Raw genomic sequence first — 18,525 nt, forward strand, 5'->3', positions numbered from 1 at the left:
AAAAAAGGCTCAAAAACATTGTATGACTTTTTTATTCACACAAAATTTTTATAAATTCTAACTGGTATGGTTTCACTACTGATTCATGTGAGAATTGCCTGATACTGGGCCAGGAGCTTAATATAGCCTTTTTTAAGCCATCATATTTAGTAAATGGTAGCTTAACTAGGTAACCATTGGTTATTTCTTCATAACTAAAATTTCCCTGCTTATCCAGCAGATCATATAAAATTCATTTACATCTACAAAATATTATTCCCTCTATTTCTTACGGAAACCTATAGTTAATTCTTAGCTCTATAGAAACAGCCAGACTGAAATCTACACGCCCCGTTTATCGATTGGTCGAAATCTACAGCTGCTGAAACTGATAAGAAACTGACAGGACAGATATAGACACGCCCTGTTTATCGATTAGTCTAAACCTACAGCGACCTAGAAAAAATCACGAACTGCACGAAATAATCATGACGATGTCAGACACAAAGTCTCAAAGGGGGCGATTTGGCTGTTTCTTTTAGCTAACGTACTTACGTACATTGACAGTAATTTAGTGAATTTACCTACTTTTCATAATCAATTTATCAATTAGCGAAAAGAAAGATGTTAATATATAAACGATAAAATGCTTTTTTTTTGATGATTCATTCGGGTTGTGAAGGTAGCGATCAATGCAGAAAAATTTTACATAACCCGCTAACGCGGGTTATGTATTTTTTCTGCAATGTCACTACCTTCATATCCCGAATGAATCATCAAAGAAAGCATTTTATTGTTTAGATAAAAACCCTTTCATATAAAGACTTGTAAAAAATATTATTATTTTGCACACTGATCTTACTCGAGCTTACCCTCTACAGAAATGTTCAAATTTGGAGGGATACTGTCTGCTGTGATACAACGCACTTTGAAAAATTACGCACTCTTGTGAAGAGGATAATTATTAAAATAAGAATAAATAAAGCTCATTCATTTCATGAATGATTTCAGAACGTATCCACAAACTACACGTATTCATAAAATAATAATAAGCCATCAGACATATACCAGAAACACATTGTTTTCGTTTTGAATATTTTATTTACACATAATATTAACACATATCCACAAATATCAATTCTAGCTAATGAGACCGCTTACAACCATTTACAACAGCGTCAAATATCAATAAAATATAAAATCATCGTTTCTTTTCAAATGTCAAAAATAGTTGATTCATAAAGCCATATAAACACATATATTTATATGTCAGTGTGTTTCCCGAGCACTTCATCAATTCTATACAAAACAATATACATCTAAAGCACGCTGACGTCACAGAAAGACGTCAGACAACATCAAGAAACGGAACACAACGTAGTAACGATATTCCAGTGTACCTCTATCATCACAATCTATTCGTTCTCTCAATCCACTGAAAATAGCTCCACGGACCATCGCGCCTGTGCCAACTGTCTTACAGGTTTATAACGAATAAAACTGTCTATGGCGCCTCTTGAAATAAATTGTCTCACGTGCCTTGTAAACTACGCACGCCGATGACGCTTTGAAACCACAGACATTGGCAGCCACCATTACACAGACAATGTAAACCATTAATACACAGATGTTTGCTGTCCTTGGAAATTTCCTTGAAAAACTGAATGATCTAAAATTTGTTCTTTGTTATTACTTAGATAAATGTCTTCGTGTGAGTATTCCTCGCTTATTCCTGAACAATTTTGTTCACTTTCTTTTTCTGCTCTTTCCTCGCCTGATAATTTGTTGGATTCGGGCGATGACGATTTGCTTTCGTACACTAGTCTCGACCTCTTTTTCGGTTGCTCACTGTCATTATCAGCGTCCTGTGAATATTCAAACACCTGTTCCAGCGCTCTTTTCAAATCATTTTCGGACGCCACCGACGCTGCTTGATCACATGGCGAGCCTCCAATTTCTTTTTTGATGACAGGTTTGACTTGTTCCGGTTGCACATTAATTGCTTCTGACATCATCATATGAGCGCCAAAGTTATAACTGTTCGAATAACAACTTTCGTCTATCTGCTTAATCTCACCCATACCGGAAACGTCGTGGATGCTGGGAAGGACGTTTTCTTGGATAGAGTTTGGTTGGTATTGTGTTGAAATTTGAGGAGGATATGTGACTGCCCGTGCAGCAGAAGTCGTCCCTGTGTAGGCGACAGCGGCCGGATATATCCCGGGTTGTGAATAAGTCATATAATTGGGTCGGGATTGGCTGACGTTGTCGATGTGCCGTCTATAACAAAACAATCGCATATTTAAAAAGTAGATCGTATCGAAAACAAATTGACATTTTATTAAATTGCAGAATTAAAATATCAACTTAAAACGGTGATTGATAAAATAGGAAAATGGAATGAAACATTGTTACATGTATATTCCGTTTGCAACAATTCGTAAAGTTTTTGTTTCTCATATTCAAATTGTTATTATAAAGAAAATTCAGAATTTTGCTATCAAATTCACTCTTACAAAACAGATAAACCATATTCTTGAAATTATTTGGAAAGAGGACACAGAGACCACAAAATTTATATTTATTGGGTAAACATTCGATTTTAATTTCTATTTTCATAGAACTTACCTACATTGTAACACATTTTCCAAAAACCACAAAAAAGGATTTTTAAAAAATTTATTGGGGATGGGGGATGGGGGATGGGGGGGGGGGGGTCGATGTTGGCAATCATGCTTCGGGTACATCAAAATAGTTAATTGTATTAAAAATCTTCATTTTTAAGGACCCCCCCCCCACCAAAAATTGCTAACCAAATCGATAAGTTAATAACCAACAGTGATTTTAAATATAGAACTATTTTAAGTCAATGAATACTATGATGATATCATGTATTTCATTGTGTTGTTTGAAAATGTACACTTTTGTTTTTTTAATATAACATTCTAATAGGTATGCCTTGGTTGTGGTAAACCGAAAATTGTCTGTTTGACAAGGCATTATACGATTTGTACATATTACCCCGTCGTGGCCCTCACATACACTAAATGCGTCCATCGCCTGGTTATATTTATTTCACGTATAACTACCCAAAAATTTTAACCAAAAAAAAAACCTAGATGACGACAGCATCGATATCTTAATTTGTTGAAAGTCTTAGATTTACAAAAATATAACATAAGTAAATAAAATTGATTTTATAAAGGGAGTAAATCTGTCGCGTGGATTAAGAAAATATCAGTTTGTTCTTCTTTTGGGTTTTTACCGTACCAAGAAGTATTACATGTATTGCGTCAATTTCTCATTATACTTACCCGTCGTAGTTGTCACGAAAACCCTTGGCAAAAGGATTATGGTCTATCTTAAGTTGCGTTATCTGTCGAATAAAAAATGTAGTATTGATTCACCGTTACATGTGCTTCTGTAACGATTCCCCGGCTGTATTCACTCGTTTACAAAAAAAATAAATGAAAATAAATGGTTGTCATTGGTAACAGTAAAATTGCGTTCAGACTAAACATTTACTGCAAGCGACATTTTCTAGCTCCGGATACCTGCATATAAATGTATCAAAGAAACCAATATCCTGGGGACCCTGGTTTAGTATCTTGTCGCGTCTCCTAGGTGTTAACTACATATACTTCTTGTGAATGTTGAACTTGAAATTAATTTATTAATTTTTAACGGCAACATATACGAGCAAAAGGGATTTGTTAACAATAAACGTTTATGCAGAAAATAATGCATACTTATACAGTATTTAAGCTTCATGTAAAAAAAAAAAAGTTTAAAAATCTGAGAGTTGGTGATCTTTTTTTTAAAAGTTAATCACATGTATAAAAAATCCGAAAAATCAAAAGTAACAGGAAAAAACCTTTACCCCCCCCCAAAAAAAAAAAATAAACGACAAAATGAAAACTGTGTACATTTGATTACTTAAGTACCCAAAAACTTTTAAGGGAGCTGGATGGTCCTGGCTACTTTTAGACTGTATAAATCTCCTTAAAAAGAAGAGCTGTATACAAAGATACAGAAAAACATTTAAATTTCGAAGTTGATATAAATAGAATATTTCTTTACCAAATTATAGTCTATGACTAAACAATAAACAAGCCATTTTTTAAAATATGAGGTGGATCTAATGGTTATTATGTTGACTCCCGAGCGTCTTTAAGTGTATAGTCGGTTTCTGCTATCGTTTCGAACACCACGGATACTTACGTCTGTGTTTTGGTATGCAGTCACGGCAATAAACTGTGTTTCCGGAAACGCATGCGTCTGGAGACTTTTCTGTTCATTTGGGCCATGTGAGCCGACTTCAATAACATGGATTCGTGGTTGGTATTTATGCATTGAGTTCAAAACAATCTGAAAGTTATGATTTAAAGATTAAGACCGCGCCAAATATAAATACGCAAAATATAAAACTTTTAAATAACAACTGTGACACATGTAAACTATGCATTTTGCAAAAACATATTGAGTTACTACTCAAATAGGAGTCAATTTTAACTTTTAGTTATCATATTTTTAGACAGGTTTTATAGTAATACATGGTATGCATTGCAATTGCATATTTTAACATTTTTTCTGAAAATGGATTCAACCTTTTTTGTAAAAGTGAACGCTTGAAGAAGCGTTGCGTTTGTTTTTGTCAACGCAATTAAAATGTTTGTATTAAGTTGATGTATGAAACCCAGAAACCAGAGACATGTCTCTGATGAAACCCAGTCAAAACAAAATCAGAGAAATAGCTGTGAAGTCGTCTGAAAGTGACTAACCCTGTTAATCACTACATGCATACAAATCAAATTTACCTGGCTGACTTGGCCCTGGTCCAGAGCTCGATTGTTGGTCAGTTTCAGCTTCCCAAACACTATATCCTGCTTCATCCAGTGGGCACCGGAACTAGGGGAGTCCGGGTGGAGATAGACACGGCCGTCTGAAAACAAGAAGACATCAGTTATATGCTACATGCACACACTGATCATTTCTTATCTTGGTAGATTTTTTTTTATATATTTCCAAAGATCGAAAATTGCAGGCATTAGATGCATGCCTCTGTTGTCCTTCCGTCCTTCACCAGCAAGAGCACAATAAAGTTATCTCAGTAGGTGTTAAAATGACTAAAGAATATCTGGGATAATACTTAAATAAGTTAACATATTGGTATTTTTAGTACTTAATCCAAATTTTAATGAGCAGGATGCGATGATGTTTTTGTTGTTGTTGTTGTTTTGCGCAGTAAATTGCAAGTTGTTTGTATGAACGCGGCGGTGTCAATCTACGCTATACCTATCCAATAGACTTACCGGAGGCTTAGTCATGTAGCATACTGACAAAAAGCGGATTAACTAACAACCATTGTATGAAACTCATGAATCGGAGGCACAGGACGCTAACAACAACAGCAGCAATTCAAACCATAACAAGAATAAAGGGATACAAATTCCCCTTAAAAAATAGATGCAAGAAAAAAAAACCCTAAAACATAGCAATATTCCATCCACCTCATAGGAACTTGCAGACAACATTTGTATGCTTTCACACCGCCATAGATTCTCTTTTTTGTTGTTGTAAAACGTGTAAAATACAATGTATTCGAAATAAAGGGTGCATATTATTTTTAAACTCTTGCCCCATTCCAGACAATCTTTCAAGACCATTATACGGGTAATTAAAATTCGCTTTTTTTCATACTTAAGGATGAAGATGTTGTCAAATACTTATCTTGTTCTTTTCTAAGGTTCGGGGTTACTTAAATGGATCGCAATTTATAACTTTCCTCTGTAGATAACAGGTCGGGTCCCCCCCCCCCCCTATTTAAAAAGATGTTCTTACTATTCAAAAGTACTCTTAGATCAGTATGAAGTGTTCGGATGGTTCTTCATCAGAAGGACCTAAACTATTTGGTTTAGGGAAACAGCAAATTTATATAAATAATTATATGCTGCAGGATTTTCACTGATTCAAAACGTGAGGAAAAATATAAATCCATTCCAGGTATCTTTTTATTTTATTGATTATTTGAGGAAAAAACTTGTTTTTAGGAGCCGTGTCGTTTATACGGGGCTTACCGCGAATACCCGCTAAGCTCATCCGGAGCCAATTAGAGAAAGGTAAATAATATTGTACAGTACAATGTCGGCGCGGCGGCCAGCCCGTAATTTGATTCACAGTGGTCAAATAGCTTCTTCCGCCGCCGGCAGGTGTTGTGCAGAACAAGGGATGGGCGGTAGTTAGCCAGTAGTCATTTGAGCGTTTGATCGATCGACATTCTTCTGCTCAATAGGTATAGTCATTACCTGCAGTGATTCGGCTATGCCTTGACAAGTGTTAATATGAACAGGATAACAAAATGAGTTTCCGGATAAAATACAATATATGACATTTCCCTTTTTCCGATAAGTTTTGTTATTGTTGTTCGAAGTCATGCGCAAATCTATAAAATATTTACATCTGGAAAAACAAAAGCTGTGTACATGTCCAATATTCACTCTAATATAACATGTATAGAGATTTTTACATTTCAATATTTTAGAATTGTTGATCATTTTCATACGATACTCTGTAGTATTACTTCTTTTATATTTATCTTACAATCCAATATAATATATATATATTTTTAAATTTACATGAATAAATAAGGATTAAATTGGGATACTTCACATTCGGAATACATTCGTCGTTTTTTTTAACTGATAAAAACCTACACTAGACTATTGGAAAAATAATGTAAATTCACTTAGTCCATAAAATTAGTAAATTAAAATCTTAAATGGAAAAATGTCTATCTTTAAGAAATCAAAATCCCACTCCCCGAAGAAAAAAATGTCAAAAATGTAATAATACCCAAGACTTGCATAACAAAAGCTGATGCCTCCAATTCCCCCTTTATGGATTAAAATATTTTTGGCGCGAATGTTACATCTATTTGAAACCCTGCATGCATGTTCACGAAGTTTAGGACTATGGTGTGTCCTTAGTACATCTTAGGAAACGTCTTAGTTCTAAGTCTGTTTCTCGAAGCTCTCCTAATTTAGGAACAGCCATAACTTTGTCCTAACTTTAGGACATCACTTACCTTGTCCTAAAACTATCCTAAGGTTGTAAAATCACGTGTTTTTGTGATATTGGAACTGTTGTGAAGCTTTTTCTTAAGACCGGTAGAATAAAGCAATAGAACCATTTTAACAAGAGCTTGGACTTTGGGTAGTTGTGTCAAACAGCAATGTGACGTATGCCTGTCTATTTCATTGCTTCCCACTCAGCGAAAGCTCATTGAAATCAACACGATTTGTCTGGCTTTTGAGCTAAGACTACACAATCGGTGCATATATTTCATTTGAATCCAGCGTCATCTTTAAAATGTTTTGACGCAAGAAATGATAGCTACGTCCTACGAAAAGTCCAAGGCCTTGTTAAAATGGTTCTATTTTCTACAGTTCCAACATTTCCGACAAACCTCAAATTCCTAATCCGGAAGGAGAAAGGGTAGTCATTTATTCTGTAATGTGCGTTCATTTTAATAAACTTATGTGGGAGGGACCCTGAATCCTCACCCCCTTCCCCGTTGCTACATGCCTGCCTGGGAGCTGACATATTGAGCAATCCCCCCCCCCCCCCCCCCCCCCGCCGCAAATACTGTCTCTGTTTGGCGAATGAAAATCGTGTTGATTACTTTTTGATGAAAATTATTCAAATGTCCTAGGCTATAAAGGTAAATTTACATCGGTTTATATAAGCTGTGTGAGTTCATTCTTAATTTTTATCGCTTCATTCTGAAAAAAAAAATCTTTGAAAAATTCGTAATGTTTAATAAACTCTATTTATGTATTTTCGAGATAAATTAAGACTTATTTCTTTTCTAACATGTTCGTGTATTTTATATATTGTAGATTTAAGGGAAATTGATTGTGTTTGCACGTGTACACGTGTTTCTCCATGTAACGTTCAATTCTATGAAAAGCGCGAGTTTATATATTAAATGTACTTAAATGACAAGATTATCACGTGTTGTTTTAATAATTATCTACTTGAAAGCCAATTCTGTCCTGATACATTTTTTCTTTAAAAAAACCCAGTTATTTGGATTTCTTGGCGGGGTGGGGTGGGGATTTTTTTTGTTTTGTTTTTGTTTTTGTTTTTTTGTGTGTGTTGTTTTTGGTTTCATTTAAATTAAAAACTAAATGGTTATTGGTCATATTTAGGTAAATATAAATTAAAAAAAAAATAACTTTTTAAAATTACTGGTTTTAGGCATATCGTGTTAACTACCGACACGCACAATTTTCTCTGGCAAAATGTTTAATGGTTTATCCTTATACAATTCCCTCAAATTCGATCTGTATGAATAAATGTGAAAAATAAGAATGGTTGTAGAAGGTTAGGACATCCTAACTTAAGATGTTCCTAAGTTATAGAGTTGTAGGTTGTAGAAGGTTAGGACATCCTAACTTAAGATGTTCCTAAGTTACCGTCGAGCTACATCTTAAGGTGGAATAACACATCGTTACAAAATGGCTGACCGCTGATCGAAATGACATTTCGTTTTATTGAAACGATTTTATGGACATGTAACTTACTCCATAGCCGAGTGGATAAAGTGTTGGACTTGTGATCCGTACATCCCGAGTTCGAATCCCGCAGGAGCTTTTGTTGTTATTTACTGGATAAATTATTTTTGATATTCATTTTTTATCACCAAACAGCAAATTTTTCGCTTATTTGACATTTGGAGGACAAGTTTGATACATTTATTCTTAATATATATTTATTACATAATATGTTATGTTTGAATAATTAATCATATGAAAACTCTTTGTCAAAAGTCAGTATTAGCATATATGCTGGGAAAAAAAACCTCGCAAATACAAAAACACGCCTTTAAAGAAATGTTGCTTTTCTTTGCAATATCTTAATAATGTTTCTTGAAAATAAATCAAAGGTAGTAAATATTTTTGAAATTATTATCAAAATGAGTGAAAAATATTGCAGACGTAAATATTGCCCGCTCCCTCTTTTCTCTTTCTCTTAACACAGACACGCAGCATCAGGGGGGGGGGGGGGCAGGAGGGGCCTGCTTTTTCTCGCAGCAACAAATGTTTTAAAATTTACATATAAAAAATTGAATTATCACTGAGTTGCCCCCATTTTTTGGGAGTATGTAAAAAAATGAAATGAAAATAAGGAAATGAGGAGAGAAATTAGAGTTACATGTATATAATACGCCAACACCCCCCCCCCCCCCTCCGGATTAGGATGTTGAAGATGAAAAACTTAAAATTTGTGTGTGTGTGTTTTTTTTTTTTGCTTGCCAACATTTTTTGGATGAGTCTGCCCCCCCCCCCTTTCAGAAACGATGCTACGTGCCTGTAACATGTATTGCTGCATAAACATTAAATTTGTAAACCTTCGGATCACTGGTATTTTAAATGAGCCCATCTGGTATAAGAAGCACAACTAAACAATGTACAAAGCTCTCTCTCTCTCCTCTCTTCTCTCTCTCTCTCTCTCTCTCTCTCTCTCTCTCTCTCTCTCTCTCTCTCTCTCTCTCTCTCTCTGCGGTGTTTTAATATTCAAAAGTGACGATCACCCTGTCACCTAACGACGTTACTTACTTTGAGAGAGCTGTTCTGCCTGTCCGCATGGCACCCATTTGCCGTTTTGGAACTTCCAGTGGTGGGGGTCCGCCAGAATCATGTCCACAAATACGTTGTATTGCTTATGGGGATCCAGGCCGTTTAGACTGAACTGTAGTGTTGGAAACATTCTCCTAAAGAAGAAAAAAGATTAGAAACATGAACATAATGAGAGAGAGAGAGAGAGAGAGAGAGAGAGAGAGAGAGAGAGAGAGAGAGAGAGAGAGAGAGAGAGAAAATAAATTTGCCTTTTAATATTATTTCATACCACTATAAGTGTTTTTTTTAATCATGCTAATTTTCTTTTTGATGGCATGTTATTTATTTATTAAAATGTAATTATGCATGTTTGTAAAAATATACTTTTTTAAAATTTTTTGTTTATATTTTAATTCATATTTTCCGACATCGTGATTTCGGAATGGTTTTGTGTGAACACCGGTTAAATATATACGTTTCTTGCTCATTGTCTTTCAGGGATTTACAGGTTTTTTTTTCCTTAACTCGGCCAAACCTGTAACTTCTAAAACTCTGCATGATGATGATTTTTATTTTTCATAGAATTCTACACAGAAAAAAAAATACTACTCTTATTCAAAGACGTGTAAATTAATACAAATGAACACATAAAATGATTCATTCAAATTGTTTTTAATATTTTATTCAACAAAAAAACTTGTAAATAAAGATAATTACAATTTCCGCTCTCGTCGGTTTCTTTTGTTTAGCAATTTCTTATTATTTCAATTCATTAACTTATAAAACAGTGTTTTAATAACGTTGAAAGAAAAATATCTTTCCACAAACAACTTGTTTTCATCTACTTAAATATTTAGATATTTTTGAAAAGGTCACTGAATGATTCCACGCTTCAAAGTGTGGACACTATAGCACGCCTTGTGTAAACAGTATTATACTCGTCAACATTCATTTGTATCTATTTATCACAGAAATAACACTGCTTGTTGTTTATTTTGCTTTTAGAACTAGCAAACGTATTTTTGAATAAGAGTATGTAATAATCCGATTTTTTCAACAATAATAGAGAAAGAATCATGCATTCAATAATGCAAATTTCAATAGTTTGTTTTATCATTTATTCAGTTCAGAAATGAACAATTAACAGCTGGACATCGCGCCCGTTGTAGAATCACATGCGGTGAATATTTGATCTTTTTAAGCAAAAGATTATCTACTGAATGTATCATCACCTATTTGTGTCATCAATTCATTATTACTAAGTCCTCGGGAATTATTTCTAAATAAAACAAGTTACATATAGCTACGACTTTTTCGATATATGAAGGGTTAACAAATACATGTATTCCTCATCACAAAAACGCTTTCAAACACAAAACTGGATCATACACCCTCTCCGTCATTTTCATTTTATCTTCCTGACTTTTTTTTTTAATTTTGAATTAGATTTAATGATAATAATTAATTAAGTTACAAAGACATCCAAACATGGGCACATTAATAATTTTAATTTAAATATTTGTAAATTTTATCCAGGGAACTAGATTTGTAAAAGTAATTTTTATACTTGTTTCCGAATCCCTTCCTATTAATTTTACACACCATTGAGTTATGATGATTGTTGGGAAAAATCATCATAAATATTGAAAATAAACATCACAAAATGGTTTTCATCGACTATCATCGTAACATCTGATTCTTTTAAATATTGTTGTAGCAATTATTTTTTCGCAATATGCTTGAATCTCAAGTTTATTTATAAATTATTAATTATTATTAACGATGTTAGCTTCTTATCCACCTATTCTGAATATATTTAATGTTTTTAATTTTATGCTTTATAGATAAGAAAATATTTGTATACAGCGAAAAAGAAATAAAATCAAATGTAGGTAAAGAAAACGAAACAAGTAAAACGAATACAATGTCTGCGCATATTTCAAATTTATGATCAAAACAAAATTGGAAAGGCAGAAATGAACATTTTGAAGAGTATTTTATTGAAAATGTTATATTCAAATATACTACCATTCATACATATTAATAATTCAGAGAAATTAAAAAAAAAAACCAGATTAATGGATAAATTGAGAGACAGATGGATAATATTTTTTTGAAAAATTAGAAGTACCCAGAAAATAGAATTATACGAAAGTTTATCTTAATTACTGAAGTGTATGAATAATTTATTGATGTAAAAATAATAGATTTTAAAGCAAATCAATAAAGTAACGGCTATTTTAAAAAATATAAATATGTGTAAAATTTGTGCTCGAGTGAAGAACACATAATTCAATCAACAAATCTTTAAACGAAATTCTTATTTTAGGAATATCTATAAATTTTGAATTTTCCGGCGAGATCGTCATCTTCCTACCATCGGTAGAAATCGGTACATCCGTTATCCCTTATAAAAATCTCTATTAATTTCTTCATTTCTGCTTTCTTTAATGCGTATGTATGACGGAGAAGTTATTTATTCATATTCTAAGTATTTGAAATATTCAAACAATATCATTAGGAATTAAGTCATTTTCTTTATTCTGCAACTAGGCTGTAATAAATCTAATATACGCGGGCGGTTGGGGTAAGAAATTATGGATGATATGTAAAATTCATATTTCTACACCGAATCAGAAGTAAAATACCTTCACCCATTCAATATTAAATTCATAAATATATTTTCTTTTAAATTCGTGATATTTTAATTTTTGAATTTTCAAATGGTGGCGGTGCTGCACGTGCAATTGTAGCCTACCTTCCTTGTTTGGTGATTATCATTTCAGTGGTGTGCTGATGGAACTTGATCCACAAATCCCTGTTGCATAAATATATGCAAGGGCTAAACGATCCGGAGGGGACAGCGGGCGCCGAGGACTGTATCGGTGCCAGGGCGGGTTCGGTGTTTGGGGGTGGTAGGTGAACGGGGGATGAGACGGGCTGATGTTGAGCGGACTGGGGGTACGATACATTGCTATAGTAGTGCATCTGGTCCATTTCAAATCCGTAGCTATTATTTTGACTGTATGGTAGCGAGTACGATAGTTCGCCGATGCGGCTTTGAGTCCCCATGGGTTGCAGACAAGCATAGCTGGCTCCGTGACTGTCCCGGGGAGGGGTGTACTCCGAGGAGGAGACCGGGTTGATGGAGTCTGGCTCGTCGAAATGTTTGTCCTGGCTGTGTGTGTCCAGGGAGTGATGGCTGTACTGAGTAAGGGGGTTCTGAACATCCTGGCCGGGGTCCTGAGACAGGTAATCCTGACAGTAGTAGGGCTTCAAGGAGGACAGCACCGGGAACTGTGACTCTGGGGTCTGACAGGAATCAGTCTGTGCGTCATATAAGTCCCCTGGCTGATCGCCGTACCTGTTAAAATTCACAGTGTTGGACATCCTTTTATCACGGCAGTTTTATATCTCTTCTCAGTTTTTACTCCTTTTTGTCGCGCGAAATAATACTATGTTGATCGAAATTATCTAATTTGCACCGTTTGCACTTCTCTGAAAGAAGTGTAAATATATGTTATCAACCGATACTACTCATAACAAGTTCTCTGGAACGTTTCTCACAACTCGAAATGGCGAGTCCGCTGCTTCGGTGACAAATTGGATTAAGTAGAAAGTTGTTCGCTAAGATTTCAACGCTGATGCTTGTCAATTCAAAAAAAAAAAACTTTCGCTACCTACATCAACGATTCAATTCAGCTACCTGTTGTTATACCTGGGAATGTTTTGAAAAGACAACAAAAGACGTGCGGTGATACTTATAGGCAATTATGATTATTTACAATGAAAGACCGTAAACTCGAGCTGCGATTGGTCAAAAGAGCATGCCATTTCGACGCACGCGTTCAGTTGACTACCATAGAACATTGTTCATTAATTTAATTGGCGGATCTTCGAATCGCGATAAACAATAATTTTCTACCCGAATATCTCGGTTGGAAACCTTGCAATCTTTTCACTAAATATCACACAAAGAGTTTGACATTTTGAGTTAAATAAGAATAACGTGCATGGAATGATCGATTTTGGATTTATTCTGATGTACATGTAATTAAAATTAATGTTTTTTTCGGTGTTAAAAAACCTTTTATATGTGCAAAGCGGGAGTTGTACAGAAAATAAAACGTTAAAGAAAACAGATATTGGGTTTGAGAAAATTTCAAAACCATTGGTTCGATGTACATGTACTTTGATGAACATGTATAGTGCCACAAAACATTTGGTTCAAGGAGTGTATTTACTATTACAAATATATAGGCGGAAGTATTTGTAAAATGCACCTGTTTCAAACTGGGATTTATATCATTGCCGATCCCCGTTCATTGCATCTAATTGACACAAATATTAAGGATAGTTATTTACATTTACAGCCATTCGCCAAATCCAAAGTATTTAAAATTCAAAGTAAAACAATGAATTGAGGTTTTTTTTTAGTTCATTTTCGTTTAAACATATTCTATTGATAGTTCAATATGCAAAGTCTATGCAACCCCTCTTTCAACAACAAAGTCCAGAAATTGACTGCTATTTCTGAAGAATTCATATATTATCGTTGTTTAACAAAGCTATAATATTGGAATTTAAATTTCTGTAAAAAGGTAAAATAAAATCAAATTCGCGCGCAATAACTTATTGTAAATCGACCATACAGAAGTTGTAATTACAACAATTTTTTTTTGAATTATTTGTTTTGAATTTAAATAAATATGACATCTTGTTTGAAGTAACATTGATTTCGGCAAAAAGGTATGTGGTAATTCATTTTAAAAAAAATCACGCACTTTGAAAAATATTTTCAAAGTGCGTTAAATTTTGGACCAAGTTAACCCACTTTGAATTTTTTTTTTCAAAGTGCGTTAAGGTGGTACATCAACATTTTTTAGTACCGACACTCTTAACGCACTTCGAAAAAATATGTAGAAATCACAAATTCTGGAATTAAATTTTTAATTTGTTGATAGTATGATGATTTGTTAACATTGGTGAATCTATAATTTACCGTATTAGAGAACGGGAATAGGGTGGAGTGGGGGTTAATCAGGATACCAGTCAATCACCAGTGCATCATTTACTTGATTACAGGAAGAAAGAATCATACCCCTCATTTTTCATTCCAGTTTAGTTCAGTTTATTCGCTCAAACCAAATAATTTGGTATAAGAGGAACACACACACACACATATATATATATATATAATACACATGAATACAAATCGTCAGAGGTACATAAAAACAGGTACATTTTCATACAGGGAAAAAATATGAATAAAAAAGGACACACTATAGAATCACTACTTATGTCAGACTTTGGTATAAAGGATCAAAATAGGAAAACAACTAAGAGGAGCAGACAGCGTAAAAAATATTTGAAATAAATACACACAACTTTCTTAGCGATTTACAATTGCAATTGGTCATGAGTTCAGAGAACTTTTAAAAATTTGGCCTTTTCCAATATATTGTGTTTAGGTACTTTTTCCTTATTTCTTCTAGTGCTGAACATTCTAAAATATAATGAAATTCATCACCAATAAGACCTTTATTACACAAAAGACATAGCCTCTCATTCAAAGGAATGTTATACCATCTGCCTGTCTCTACAGGGAAACGATGGTTTGATGCATGTACGAAATCTAATTAATTTTTTTCTTATTTCAATAGTTAAAATATCAAGATACTTCTCAAAGCCAAAATTTGGTTTTTAAAATTTTATACACACGACCTCTGGAAGAACAATTTATATCATTGGACCATATTTGCATAAATTGGTCTTTTAATCTCTGGTTTACAGTAGCAGATAACCATTTTATATTGACAAAATTATGGTTCTGCCAGACATATTGTAGCCCGCACATGTTCAAAATTCTTTGAATACAATATATCCATGGGCTTTTACAATCGCTATTAAATTGTTGTGAAAATAAATATCTGTACACTGTATATACAATTTTGTTCTCAGGGCTTACTAGCATTTTTCCCCAATATGCAATTATTCTTGTGTAAACATTAATATACAAAGGGTAGCGCCCTGTTTCTCCATATATTATAAATTTGGCGTCGTGCTTCTTAAATTAAGTACTGTTTTCAAAAATTTCAGATGTATACGTTCAATAATATCAAGTTTTTCAAAGCCCCAAATTTCACAGCCGTGCAATAAAACTGGAAAAACAACCTTATCAAACAAATCAAATTGACAATTTACAGGTAAATTAAAATTTCTAATTTTTCTTATAACACCATGCATGGCTTTTTGAGCATGTTCACACAATTGCTTTTTTGCTTTAGTAAATGAACCAGTTCTTGACAGAACGATACCCGGGTATTTGAATTCTTTAACATTTTCAATAACTTCTCCTTTATAATAAAAAAGCTTTTTCGATGTTGCACCTTTGGAGAAAACCATCATTTTGTTTTATTAACATTAAGTTTCCACCGAGTACAATATGTATTAAATTCGTTGAGGGCATTTTGTAGGTCTTCCGTAGATTCCGCCGTTATGACGGTATCGTCAGCGTAAAATAAAATAAGAAGTTTCAAATGTAGTGATAACTCGTTTTCGATTTCATTACTTATGATTTGCAAACCAACAATGTTATTTTCCAAAAGAAAGTTTTCTAGGTCGTTGACGTACAAGGAAAATAAAAAAGGGGAAAGGTTTTCTCCTTGCCTTACACCTACGTTAGTCCTCCAAAACACATGATATTCAGAAACTTAATCGATTAGGAGCGGAAAAAGAAATATGCTCTGTCGTAAATTAAGTACACGGAGTGATATTGAAAAAACGAGCTAGCCAAACAATAATTTCTCCTTTGGTATGTTTGAGAATCTATAAGAGTTTCAACATTTTGTTTTTATTTTCTAATCAAATAAATCACTTCAAAATAAAAAGAAATTACATTAAGAAACGTTAAATTATTATAAACTTAAAATGAGCTTTAGGATGTGGGTTTTTTTTCTCGCAAAGATCTTCTAAAAGATCATATTGTTTTTGATAAACATTTACAAGCACATGCAATAAGCCAGGTGAAATATGTTATACATCGATCTCCATTATCAATATATACAAATCATTTTCGTTCTTGCATAGCTCAATATACCAGATAAGAAGTAAATTTGCTGCATACATAAAATAAGAAAATGCAGTTGCTAAGCGATGAATTCGAAGTTTATGTCATGTTTGGAGAATTCAAACCTCCCGAATTTTTCTTTGTGTGTAAATTGTCGATATTGTCTTATGAGAAAAAAAATTCTCATCTAGAAACTGTTTATCAAGTTAGCTGAGAATGGCGATGGGTTCTTTTTTAAATTAAGCTACAACAAGGGTAAAACAATCATTTATTATATATAAAAGTATTAATTATTTTGACTAAACCCTGAACAATTTTTTTTTCAAAGTGCGTTAATATCGGACCGCATCAACGCACTTTGAAAAAAAAATAATTTTTTCTAAGTGCGTTGACTTGGTCCCAAAATTAACGCAGTTTGAAAATTTTTTTCAAGTGCGTTGTAACAAAGGTATCCAACATGCTAAACTTAGAGAAAGTCGGTATATCTAATTTAGTATAGAGAAAGATCCCTTTATGTATCTTATTCAGACAAAAACAAGCTTAGCTAGAACTCCTACGGGTACATTTACGAATAACGAAGTCACTTAGTGGTAGTATATTGTAAATACAAACAGTTTTGGGGGTCGTTATTTTTTTAAGATGTTGTCCCTTTGCATGCCACTGCCTTAGACTTCGGAATGTGAAGTACATGTGTTTGTTGAATGCCGTCGCCATGAACAACACAACTTGACTTTTCAGGACTGATAAGAATTTCAGAGGCAAGTGAAGTAATGCCATCAAAAATAAAATAGGTGAGGAAATTTTTTGGGATTAGATTTTCAGGTGACCCGTAACGGAATGTTAATAGATCTCCTATAACGTATCGTCAATGGGATTAACAGGTCTAATGTAACCAATATTGAAATAAATTTAGAGAAATACAATGTTTACATATTGCAAAAAAAAAAAATTCTATTCACGTGTAAGGTTTTCTGTTATACTATTGTTCACATAGTCTTGCTAAAATTGACTAATTTGTCACGTGACGATGTTTGATTAATGGACAGCAAATAAGTGATATTTAAAATCAAGTTCATAAACTTCATGACGTCAAAAGATCTAGATATTTTCATTCGCCGGTGAATTCAATATGCAGCCACCGTAACAGAATTGAATTTTCAGACTGCAACTATATAAAAAGGGTATACATTTCAGAGAGTGTCGTCGCAATAAATGCAATAATTTTGGACTGGGTTTTACAAAAACATCTTAAAATCTATAATAGGACATATCATAAGATTGTTATAAGATCTAACTTATGACAAAAATAAGATATATCACTTGTTTCACAAAACTATCATAAGTTTTAGAAATCTTAAGACAAATCTTAGGACAAACTTCATTCGTGCATATATAATTTCTTATATTGCTAATTGTAATATACTTGCGTAGGGGTTGTATACGTTTTGTTTATATTTTGATATTTTGGATAGCGTGTCTATTTACTTGATAAAGGTATGCACGGATTCAAAAAATAATTCCAGGGGGATCCGAAGGATAATTTTGATTACCGGATTATCGTCGGGGGGGGGGGGGGGGGGGGCGAGGCCTATTGTGGGTAATTATACTACATGTATGTAAGCTAAAAAAAAAATTTGAATTTTTCAGTGGTAGGGTATCCGGACACCAACCCCCCCCCCCCCCCCCCCCCGCAACGCGCATGATAGCTCAACGAGTTTTATATGTGGAACAAAATTTGATTTTTCGCCATATGAATATTTCTTTACGGGTGCGGAACGAATTGCTAAATACAGAAATTGAAGTTCATAAAATATAATTACTATTACTAATAGAATCTCCGGTATTTTTGATATGTAT

At 33.7% G+C, this 18,525-nt stretch overlaps 1 protein-coding gene across 1 annotated transcript; it reads right to left on the minus strand.

Annotated features, from left to right (window-relative positions):
* Positions 1-1,066: 1,066 nt before the first annotated feature.
* On the minus strand, positions 1,067-13,382 carry LOC128159422 (T-box brain protein 1-like). The gene is made up of 6 exons (XM_052822511.1): positions 12,358-13,382; positions 9,600-9,754; positions 4,797-4,921; positions 4,201-4,347; positions 3,294-3,355; positions 1,067-2,259 (listed from the first exon to the last, which is right to left on the minus strand). The coding sequence occupies exons 1-6, from the start codon at positions 12,987-12,989 to the stop codon at positions 1,596-1,598; spliced, it is 1,785 nt and encodes a 594-aa protein (XP_052678471.1). The 5' UTR covers positions 12,990-13,382; the 3' UTR covers positions 1,067-1,595.
* Between the last annotated feature and the right edge of the window lie 5,143 nt (positions 13,383-18,525).

This window comes from Crassostrea angulata, chromosome 1, assembly GCF_025612915.1.
Source record: "Crassostrea angulata isolate pt1a10 chromosome 1, ASM2561291v2, whole genome shotgun sequence".
NCBI classification, from domain to species: domain Eukaryota; kingdom Metazoa; phylum Mollusca; class Bivalvia; order Ostreida; family Ostreidae; genus Magallana; species Magallana angulata.